The 12,243-nt window shown below is 44.0% G+C and overlaps 1 protein-coding gene and 1 long non-coding RNA gene across 4 annotated transcripts in view; one reads left to right on the top strand and one right to left on the bottom strand.

Annotated features, from left to right (window-relative positions):
- The window catches only part of psmb2 (proteasome 20S subunit beta 2), a 37,505-nt gene extending 28,919 nt beyond the window's left edge, over window positions 1-8,586 (bottom strand). The window contains exon 1 of the mRNA XM_069895680.1: window positions 8,399-8,586. Within this exon, the coding sequence (XP_069751781.1) occupies window positions 8,399-8,489 (91 nt within the window). The 5' untranslated portion in view covers window positions 8,490-8,586. The remainder of the gene's footprint in view (window positions 1-8,398) is intronic.
- A 56-nt stretch (window positions 8,587-8,642) lies between these two features.
- Window positions 8,643-12,243, top strand: part of LOC138741491 (uncharacterized) — a 50,567-nt gene continuing 46,966 nt past the window's right edge. For all 3 annotated transcript variants that reach the window (XR_011343541.1, XR_011343539.1, XR_011343540.1), the window contains exon 1: window positions 8,643-8,829. This is a non-coding gene — a long non-coding RNA (uncharacterized lncRNA). The remainder of the gene's footprint in view (window positions 8,830-12,243) is intronic.

The following is a 12,243-nucleotide window of genomic DNA, read 5'->3' as shown; positions in this document are numbered from 1 at the left end:
AGAGAAAAGCTAGATTTGAGGAGATGAGAAAGGATTTGAGGAGAGGATTGGGATGATTTGTTTTAAGGGAAGGATGTAGTAAAGAAATGGAGGTCTTTTAAAGGTGAAATTTTGAGGGTACAAAATCTTGTTCTGTTTGGATAAAATGCAGAGTCAAAAGTTTGAGAGCCATGGTTTTCAAGGGATATTGGAAAAGTGGTTCGAAAAAAGAGGGAGACCTACATAAATATATAAAACAAGGAATAAAGGAGATACATTGAATGTAAAGAGAATCTTAAGAAAGAAATTAGAAAAGCTAAAAAGGTATGAAGTGGCTCCAGCAAACTGAAAATAAATCCAAAAAATAAATATGTTACTAGCAAAAGGAAAATGAGGGATAAAATTGGTCCCTTTGACTGTAGTGATTAAGAAAGAGGAAGCACTGGAGCTTTTAAAGCATATAAAGGTGGATAAGTCCCCTGGACCCGACAGGATTGTCCCCTGGACCCGACAGGATTGTCCCCTGGACCCGACAGGATTGTCCCCTGGACCCGACAGGATTGTCCCCTGGACCCGACAGGATTGTCCCCTGGACCCGACAGGATTGTCCCCTGGACCCGACAGGATTGTCCCCTGGACCCGACAGGATTGTCCCCTGGACCCGACAGGATTGTCCCCTGGACCCGACAGGATTGTCCCCTGGACCCGACAGGATTGTCCCCAGGACCCGACAGGATTGTCCCCAGGACCCGACAGGATTGTCCCCAGGACCCGACAGGATTGTCCCCAGGACCCGACAGGATTGTCCCCAGGACCCGACAGGATTGTCCCCAGGACCCGACAGGATTGTCCCCAGGACCCGACAGGATTGTCCCCAGGACCCGACAGGATTGTCCCCAGGACCCGACAGGATTGTCCCCAGGACCCGACAGGATTGTCCCCAGGACCCGACAGGATTGTCCCCAGGACCCGACAGGATTGTCCCCAGGACCCGACAGGATTGTCCCCAGGACCCGACAGGATTGTCCCCAGGACCCGACAGGATTGTCCCCAGGACCCGACAGGATTGTCCCCAGGACCCGACAGGATTGTCCCCAGGACCCGACAGGATTGTCCCCAGGACCCGACAGGATTGTCCCCAGGACCCGACAGGATTGTCCCCAGGACCCGACAGGATTGTCCCCAGGACCCGACAGGATTGTCCCCAGGACCCGACAGGATTGTCCCCAGGACCCGACAGGATTGTCCCCAGGACCCGACAGGATTGTCCCCAGGACCCGACAGGATTGTCCCCAGGACCCGACAGGATTGTCCCCAGGACCCGACAGGATTGTCCCCAGGACCCGACAGGATTGTCCCCAGGACCCGACAGGATTGTCCCCAGGACCCGACAGGATTGTCCCCAGGACCCGACAGGATTGTCCCCAGGACCCGACAGGATTGTCCCCAGGACCCGACAGGATTGTCCCCAGGACCCGACAGGATTGTCCCCAGGACCCGACAGGATTGTCCCCAGGACCCGACAGGATTGTCCCCAGGACCCGACAGGATTGTCCCCAGGACCCGACAGGATTGTCCCCAGGACCCGACAGGATTGTCCCCAGGACCCGACAGGATTGTCCCCAGGACCCGACAGGATTGTCCCCAGGACCCGACAGGATTGTCCCCAGGACCCGACAGGATTGTCCCCAGGACCCGACAGGATTGTCCCCAGGACCCGACAGGATTGTCCCCAGGACCCGACAGGATTGTCCCCAGGACCCGACAGGATTGTCCCCAGGACCCGACAGGATTGTCCCCAGGACCCGACAGGATTGTCCCCAGGACCCGACAGGATTGTCCCCAGGACCCGACAGGATTGTCCCCAGGACCCGACAGGATTGTCCCCAGGACCCGACAGGATTGTCCCCAGGACCCGACAGGATTGTCCCCAGGACCCGACAGGATTGTCCCCAGGACCCGACAGGATTGTCCCCAGGACCCGACAGGATTGTCCCCAGGACCCGACAGGATTGTCCCCAGGACCCGACAGGATTGTCCCCAGGACCCGACAGGATTGTCCCCAGGACCCGACAGGATTGTCCCCAGGACCCGACAGGATTGTCCCCAGGACCCGACAGGATTGTCCCCAGGACCCGACAGGATTGTCCCCACGACCCGACAGGATTGTCCCCACGACCCGACAGGATTGTCCCCAGGACCCGACAGGATTGTCCCCAGGACCCGACAGGATTGTCCCCACGACCCGACAGGATTGTCCCCACGACCCGACAGGATTGTCCCCAGGACCCGACAGGATTGTCCCCAGGACCCGACAGGATTGTCCCCAGGACCCGACAGGATTGTCCCCAGGACCCGACAGGATTGTCCCCAGGACCCGACAGGATTGTCCCCAGGACCCGACAGGATTGTCCCCAGGACCCGACAGGATTGTCCCCAGGACCCGACAGGATTGTCCCCAGGACCCGACAGGATTGTCCCCAGGACCCGACAGGATTGTCCCCAGGACCTTGAGATAAGTTAGTGAGGAAATAGCAGCTGCTCTGACAGTGATTTTTCAAATGTCATTAGAGACGGGTATAGTGCCAGAGGATTGGCGTATTGCTAATATGGTTCCTTTGTTTAAAAAGGGTTTGAGGAGCAAGCCTAGCAATTATCAGCCTGTAAGTTTGAAGTCTGTGGTCGGCAAGTTCATGGAAAGCATTCTGAGAGTTAATATACAAGTATCTGGAGAGGCAAGGTCTGAACAAGAACCCTCAACACGGGTTTATGTGTGAAAGGTCATGCTTGACCAATCTTGTTGAATTTTTTGAAGTGACAAGGAATGTTAATGAGGGGAAAGCAGTGGATGTTGTCTATATGGACTTCAGTAAGGCCTTCAATAAGGTTCCATGTGGAAGGTTAGTTAGGAAGGTTCAGTTGTTAGATAGCAATTTTAAGATAGTCAAATGGATTCAACAGTGGCTGGAAGGGATTTGCCAGAGTCATAGTGGATAACTGTTTGTTAGGCTGGAGGCTGGTAACAAGAAGTGTGCCTCAGAGTTCTGTACTGGGTCTCTTGCTGTTTGTCATTTACATTAATTATCTGGATGATAGGGTGGTAAATTGGATTAGTAAATATGCAGATAATGCTAAAATAGGTGGAATTGTGGATAATGAAGGTTTTCAGAGACTACAGAAGGATTTGGATGGCTAGAAGAGTGGGCTGAAAGATGGCAGATGGAGTTTAATGCTGATGTGTGAAGTGCTTCATTTTGGAAGGAATAAGCAAAACAGGATGTACGTAGTAAATGGGAGGGCATTGAGAAATGCAGTGGAGCAGAAAGATCTAGGAATAACGGTTCATCATTCCCTGAAGGTAGAATCTCATATAGATAGGGTGGTGAACAAGGCTTTTAGTATGCTCGCCTTTATAAATCGAAGCATAGAATACAGGAGTTGGGAAGTGATGTTGAGACCGTTCAAGACATTGGTGAGGCCAAAGCTAGAGTACTGTGTGCAGTTCTGGTCACCGAATTATAGGAAGGATATCAACAAGGTAGAGAGAGTACGGAGAAGATTTACAAAAATGTTACCTGGGTTTCAGAATCTAGATTACAAAGAAAGATTGAGCAGATTAGGTTTTTATTCCTTGGAGCATAGAAGGTTGAGGTGTGATTTGATAGAGGTATATAAGATTATGAGGGGGATAGATGGAGTTGATGTGGATATTAGGAGAGACTGAAACAAGAGGTCATGAGTTAAGAGGCAAAAGTTTATAAGTAACATGAGGAGGAACTGCTTCACTCAGAGTGAAATGAGCTTCTGGGAGAAGTAGTGACGGCAGGGTCCATTATGTCATTTAAGGATAAATTGGATAGGCATGTGGATGGGAGGGGAATGGAGGGTTATGGGCAAGGTGCAGGTAGGTGGGACTAGAGGAGAGTACTTGGTTCTGTGCGGACTAGAAGGGCCAAGATGGCCTGTTTCCATGCTGTAATTGTTATATGGTTATATATAAAATTCAGAAGAATAAAGAATTCCAAATCATATTTTGATTTTCAGATTTGAAAAAAAATTCCTCTCCAACTCCCCCACCTTTTTATGGAGGCTTCTGTCTGTTTTTTTTTTAAAACTTATACCTGACAAAAGGCTCAGGCCCAAAACATTGGTTCCCCCTTACTTCCTAAGGATGTTGCCTCACTTGCTTTGTTCTCTAGCACATGTATTGTCCTTGATCATGGAAAAAGTGCTGTCATTACACTTTCAGACACATTAGTTGAATTAGATGTGAATAATAATGATACATCCAACAATCAATGTCTCCTAGGATGTTCCTAATACTCAACAGCAAGAAACCCAATCTTATCCCAGAAGGTAAAGAACAACAACCAAATATTGTATTATTAAACCATTATTTTCCCCACTCATTCAAGCTTGAATGGAATTCTTCAACAACTTTGCTGATGGTAAACAATTACAGCTTAGATAAAATGTTCAGTTTCATTTTGGCTCAAACTGATTGTACAACATGATCTATTCTTTCACTTTCAATTCTTGAAAGAAGAGACTGGAAAATAAAATGGACGTGCAGCTAGATACTGGGGTATGTAATGACAATTGGGATGAAGATATTTTGGGATAATCTAATTGAGAATCTTGCCTTTGTATCATGTTATTGCAGAGCTCCCTTCAATGCATGAAATTATTTGCAACTGAGCTTCAGAAGACTACCTTAAAATGCAATTTTCCAAAATAATTATGTTTTTAAGCTTCCCATTGCAATTCTTTCAATGTCCTTTTATAGCTTAGAAGAGAAATATTCTGGATGTGCACTGTCATGTAGTTTAGAAATCTTCATTATCCTCAAAATATTTCACTGAACTTGACAAGCATGATGTAAAAGCACAATTATTTTAGAAATTATGAACTTTGACAGCATCAGCACTGGTTAAATGAGATATTTTAGTCTTCAGAATAATCACAAACATTGTACATTAAAGGAGCAAACATTGCGCTTTAATTAACTGATGTTTGAACATAACCAAATATTTTAAAAAAGGATTTAACAAGTCTCTGGTTTCATTATCATTGCTAATTAAATGTGAATTAGGTGCAAGATATATTTTAAAGTTATGTTCAAATAATTGGTTACAAGCTGTGTTGCAACTTGTTTTACATTATAATAAAAGAGAAGATTCTGTTGTAATTTCTGCGATCAGCATTTTTACCCACAAAGTGTGAAAACCCAAGTTTTTTTTTACTGACTTGCAAACAGAACACCAGCATTATTTCACCCACAATTATGATATGATTGCACCAATTTGATTGTTATTAAATACCCTTGATCTCTTTCAGATGTATGTTTTATGCAACTTTCACACGTGAAAACAAATATCCTGACACAAATGATAACAAACCACCCACCTCCAGTAACAAGCAACTACTAATATAACTTTATGCCAGTATTCTTAGTTACTGAAAATGTTGTATTGAAATTCTAAATCTACTACAGGCACCAGATAAATAACTCAAACAGAACAAAACAAGAAATGTGCTGCCCAAGTCTATGAAAACTCAGTTAAAAACAATCTGCTGGAATAACTCAAGTCAAGCAGCATCAGCAGAAGAAAAAGATGCTTGATCCCTTTTCTCCCATTAATGCTGTTTGACTTATTGACTTCCTAAAGCAGACTGTTTTTCCACTCCAGATTCCAGCAACTGCAGTTTCTCAAACTTCTCCAATTCTTCAAAAAACATACAGGAATTGTCAGTTAATTGGTGTCTTTGGGGCAACAACCTCATGGGCTGGAAGGGCCTGTTACTGTGCTATATATCTAATTTAACTACCGTTTCACCCAAAAACATCTCATTGTTAGGAACCACAATTCATTATGCACGAAGGTGCTGGAAGCAAATTAAATGGCAATTTTTAATCAGAGTTGCACGAACTACTGGTTGTAAAAAGATATATGAATTTATAAAATATACTATTCATATTTCTTATTTGAACAACAAAGAAACCAGGCTTTTCATCTACAATTTTCATATACACACCACTTTTTTGCCCATCTACGCTAACCCAATTTGCTCACTTTATGAATGTCTAAATGTCTCTTAAATATAGTACAATAAAAACTCTTATCTGGAATTCAAGCAACTGGCAACCTCAAGCAAACTGGCAAAAAAACAAAAATCAAGAAAACAAATAAATAATAAAAAGTAAAATAAATCAGAATAAATAAAATTTTAAATCCAAGTAAATGCTCTCTTAACAAACACATAAACCTTTCATGAAGATGGGAGCAAATATTCAGCCATCAGAGTGCCTTGGCTGGACTTTGCTCGTAGCAGTTATTTAAATAAAGTTTGAATATAGTTATGTTTGAATAAAATGGCATTGCCCTGGATACCACTCACCCCTGGGGTAACATTCAAAGTGTCTCCTTACCCTTGCTTTATTAGTGTATCAGTAAAGCTTTATCTGTAAACTTGAGGGAGGTGGGGTTAATTATGATGTTATTATACATCTTTCAAGTTGCCTTGATTGTATTTTGGGAAGAACCTGCACATGCAGCGACAGTTAAATGTTTTCAAAGAATGTGACTGAAATTAAGGTTTATATATTCATGCAAGCAAAGTTTGTTAAATGTAACTACGGTTAGTAGTTCTTGTATTTTAAACTGTTTATTCTAATGCAGGTGTATTAGGCATTGTCAGAGTGAGTGTCAAGCAACCAGAAAACTCACTTATCTGGTATCTACCAATGCTAGATACCAGAGGTTTTACAATAATTGTATCCAATTCCCCCACTTCCTCTGGCAGCACATTCCAGATACCAGTAACAGAGTGCAAAAAAAGTCCTCTGATCTCTTAAAACTATTTTACACTTTAAACATATGCCCTACTGTTTTTAATATTGTAGCTTACTTATCAATGCCTCTTGGTACTAGTTCTATCAGATTACCCTTCAGCATCCTTTGCTGCAGAGAAAATAAGCCAAGCTGATCCAACCTCTGCCCATCACCAAATTCAAATTCCTCCAATTCATTTATTCGACTGAATCGACTCGACACTCTCTCCAGCACAAATGCATCTTTTCCTTGGTACAGCAACCAGAGTTCACACAATGGTTCAGTGCAGTCAAATTGATGTTTTCCACATTTGCAAAGCAACATCCCAATTTTTGTATTCAATGCCCTGATGTATGAAGGCAAGCATTCAACAGGTCTTTTTCATTACCTTATTGGCCTGTGTTGCCACTTTCAGGAAACTATGGACCCACCCCAAGGACTCTTAGCTAATCAACATTCCATTCACTGTACATTTCTCACAACTATTTGACTTTACAAAATGAATCACCTTGCAAGTGTTCATTTGCAGAATCCCAATTTCAGGACATCCTGTAGCAAATTAATAATTCTTAAAGGAAAATTGCCACGTAAAGATCAATTTGCAGAAAGCACCCCAAACCAACCAAATAATTCTGTACAAAATACAGCAAATGCGCTGCATTTTCTCCTTACATCCCTAACGTCGAAGTACTCGAGATGGCAGAGGTTGACAGCATCGAGTCCACGCTGCTGAAGATCCAGCTGCGCTGGATGGGTCACGTCTCCAGAATGGAGGACCATCGCCTTCCCAAGATCGTGTTATATGGCGAGCTCTCCACTGGCCACCGTGACAGAGGTGCACCAAAGAAAAGGTACAAGGACTGCCTAAAGAAATCTCTTGGTGCCTGCCACATTGACCACCGCCAGTGGGCTGATAACGCCTCAAACCGTGCATCTTGGCGCCTCACAGTTTGGCGGGCAGCAACCTCCTTTGAAGAAGACCGCAGAGCCTACCTCACTGACAAAAGGCAAAGGAGGAAAAACCCAACACCCATCCCCAACCAACCAATTTTCCCCTGCAACCGCTGCAATCGTGTCTGCCTGTCCCGCATCGGACTTGTCAGCCACAAACGAGTCTGCAGCTGACGTGGACTTTTTACCCCCTCCATTAAATTCGTCCGCGAAGCCAAGCCAAAGAAGAAGAGGTGCTGCCTGATCATTTTCTGTTTTCCTTCATCCGCTATCTTGTGATGTCCATCTGCCTATTGATTAAAGAATGAAGACTGCCTTTCACAACTCCTCAAAAGTCGACCTTCGGCCGTGGGACCGAATGGCCTTCTACCATATTACAGGTACTCCCCTTACAGATCCTGACTCTTTGTTAAAATTACCTATTTCTAACGCGATTCCTTTACGATGTTCCATTTCTATAATGCTCATAGAAAGGAAGGTCAGTGGCCAGACCGAGGAAGATTTACTTATTCCCTCCCTTTGAGTTGGCCACTGCTTCCACTCCCAAGTCTTAGTTTGACGCTGATGGGGCGAAGAGTTGATCCAGGCCCAAGAGCGGTGTCATGCCGACTAAGCCTTCCCGCGCGTCGCCTTACCGTGCTTCATGGCGATGATGTTACTGGCAGCCACGGTATCGGACGCCACCAGTACAAAATCCCTGCCCTGAATACCAACCAAGTACTCCATTACGGGGCCGCTCACTGAAAATCCGTGGATTCACCGGATCGCCAACCTTGTGAGACAGCAATTCCAACTCTCACTGTCGGCGCACGCTGTTGACGTCACATGCCGCGAGAGTGCGTGCGGTCGGCGGGCCGGCTAATCACGTGAGCAGCTCGAGCAAGCTGCAGCCGGCCCCAGGGAATTGCTGGTGAGAGTTCCCAGAGATCAGTCTTGGCCCATCATCGACAATTACAGGACAAGGGGGAATACAAGGTAGAGGGCTAATGCCACGAGGCTGAAGAAACTCAGCGGGTCAAACAATGTTCTTTATGTAACATACATAACCAACGTTTCGGGCTGCAAGGTATGGAAAAATGTGGACAGGCGCCTGAACAAATGGGTAGGGACTGGAGGGGGAGCACAGTCCCAAACGAGTGTGGGGATGTTTCTGGGAAAGGCAACTGGCACAAGATAGGGATTCTCTGGTGAGTTTGTTTCTCAGGACCTTGTGAGTTATTATCACCAAATTTAGGGATGCAAAGCTGTAATTATCACAAGATAAACCTGCCTTGTAGGCGATAACTAGAATATGCTCAAGGCAGATGGCCTACATTTATGCCATACATACATGTAGACCCTGACTTACGATGGTCTGACTTAGGATTTTTCGAAGTTACGATGGTCAGAATCCGCACTTTCGATTTTGAGTTCTGATTATTATCCGCACTTGCGATGTCCCGGACGCCTGTGCACGTTAACTCCCGACGCCACAGCCACCCATACATCTGAGCTCCCGACGCCCCTGGCCGCCTGAGCTTACTAACTCCCCATGCCCCGGCTGCATCCGAGCTCCCTACTCCAGGCGGCAGTGGGAATGTCAGGGTCCCAGCAGGAGTGTTGATGGGCTCTCAGCGGGAGTGTGGATGTCAGGCTCCCAGCAGAAGTGGGGTATTAAATCCAGAGTAAATCTGTGTGAGAGAGGAGAAAAGAGTAGGCTAGTCATAAACCAGAGTTAAAGTACATTATGCTATTCTCACAGTAGTTTCCATAGAAAATTGTGGTTAATAGACATCAATTTTATCCTTGTGTGATACTTTATGTCAGAACATGTACTCAGAGTGGCAGGAGTGGGGGTGTTGGTATAGTTTCAATTTATGAGAATTTCTACTTGCGATGCAAGTCCTGGAATGGAACTCCATCGTAAGTCGGGGTCTACCTGTAATTGAGATGGGTGGTGGATAATGAAACAAGCCACAGAGGGAGGAGGCTCCATTTTCACTGATGGTAGGTCCCAAGGCGTGAGGACTAAGGAAAAGAAGGATTTGCTATCCTGTTCAACTGTGGGTGCCGATTAGATTAATCTTAGCTTTGTCCAGAGATTTTAACCATCACAGAAACCAGTCTGCAGTTATACAGTGAGGCTACAAGGCTACATGACATCCTAATCATGTGCTAAACGAGCTGCACCTTGAGGCAAGCTGTTTCAGTTTCAAGTACAATCTGGCAAATTATCACCCAATATGTCTACTCACAATCATTTATAATGTAATGTAAGTTGATGTCAACAATATTATCATGTACTTACATGGATCGAAGAACTGAATTTCAGAGTTGAGGTGAGAATGACTGCTCTTGATATCTAGACATATCTAGAATGCTGTTTTGTTGGGTTGTACTTGTGCAATCAGTTGACTTGAACATGTGAGTGAGTCATCAAGCAGTCTTGGTAGAACTGAAGTTAATGAGCATCAAGGGGAAAATGTTCCATTTGGTGAAATATTGTTTTCGCAGTCTATGCTTGCATGCAACAATCAGATGGACCGATTGGTAGTGGACCACATTCATGTCACAATATTACCAGACAGTAACTACTCCAGCAAGAGAAAGTCTAATTACTTTGATGTTCTGTTTTCACATTCGTCTGACGTGGTAGCAGTTACTAATACTTTATTTTTATTTCAGATCTCTTTCATCTTCAGTTTTCAGTTTGTCAATTAAGTTACATTTTCTGTCCTGAATGTTGTCAAACTTTTTGAGTTCCAGTTATCCAGGCAAATAGAGATTGTTCATGTCCTGTGCCTTGTGAATTGTTTTGGGGAGTTGGAAGCTGAGGCCCCAATATTTAAATAGCTCTTTTAGATAATCCTGGAAAACCCATTAAAATTTTTTGGCAGAGGTGACAATGGTAATGTAATTGAATGTCAAGGGATGATAGTCTGGCTCTTATTGGGGTTGGTTGCTGTAGAGAAATGGATCGGAGGTCAATCCACAAGTCCAGAAGAGTGGCAGAGAGGATCACTGGAATCTTCTTCCCCTTTCCTCGACATGATCTACCGGGATTGTTCTCTGAAGAGGGCATGCAAAACCATTAAGGACCCCTTCCACCCTGCATCTCTTAACTGGTCCCATCAGGGAAGTGATACAGGAGTATCAGAGCCAGTACCACCAGGTTGAGGAACAGCTTCTTCCCATGGGCAGTAAGAATGCTGAACGACCAATGGAACTGCTCACACTAACCATCTTTGAGTCACATGAATCAGTATTTATATCCATAGATGAAATACTTGTCCTGCGTATTTATTATTTGTCTATATGTGTTATGTCATGTTGTGTGTCTGTATGATTTGCACTGAGGACCAGAGAATGCTGTTTTTTCAGGTTGTACTTATACAATCAGATGACAATAAAGTTGATTATACTTGATTTAGTGCCTGCCACTTGTCTGGCAGATATACCTCACCTCTGGTTAGCCCAGGTCTTGCTGAATGTAGACATGGACTACTTTGGTTCTGAGGAATAATGCAGAGAACTCAATATTTTTAATATTCTGAGAGAACTCACGAAGCAATTAAAGAGTGCCAAGGAAATATTGTTGAAGAATGCTTTGGAATGATGCCCTACATCTGAGATACTTATCTATTGTTCTAGGTATATATAATTCCAGTCTGTATGTAATTTCCTCCCATGAAACTCAATTACCATCTTACTAGGGTTTTTTGATGCAAATACAATCCCAGTATTTAAGAAAAGAGGCAGAGACAAAAACAGAATTATAATCCAGTTAACTTTATTTCCAGAAGTTGGAGCAAAGCTAGAATCAATTTTTACATAAGTTGTTAGAGGGCACTTAAAAATACTTAAATGATTGAGCTGAATCATCATGACTTTATTAAAGTGAAGTTATGTCTTACAAATCTTTTAGAATTCTTTGAGGTTGTAACAAACAGAACACATAAGGGAGAACCAGGAGTGTAATGTATTTACTTCTGAAGACCTTTGGCAAGGTGCCACAGGTGGATATTAAATGAGAGGACATGGGATTGGTGAAATATACTGAACTGATTACACACATCAACATAGAAGGAATAAATAAATCATTGTTTGGTTGAAATGCAGTGAATACTGGGTGCCACAGAGATCGATATGAAGTCTATATATACAATCTATATTGATACATTGGGTGTGGGAACCATGTGTAATATATCCAACTTTGCGGATGATATAAATGGATGCTATTGTGGGTTCTGAGAAAGATGCAAAAAAGATACAGGAGCATGCAGATAAATATATCAACAGGTAAGAACATGACAGATGGACTACAATGTGGAAAAATAAGAGGTCATCAATTTTGTTTAAAAAAAAATTGAAATACTGTGGCGGGGAGCACCCCCCCCCCCCCCTCGCCCCGCACCCCAATGGTCCCAGGAGATTTCATTCCGGCAGCACGTGGGCAGCAGGAATCTCCCACTTCAGTACTCACACGCTTGAGGGTACACTG

Source organism: Narcine bancroftii, chromosome 8 (assembly GCF_036971445.1).
Source record: "Narcine bancroftii isolate sNarBan1 chromosome 8, sNarBan1.hap1, whole genome shotgun sequence".
NCBI lineage: Eukaryota > Metazoa > Chordata > Chondrichthyes > Torpediniformes > Narcinidae > Narcine > Narcine bancroftii.
This window is presented reverse-complemented; position numbering and strand designations above follow the sequence as displayed.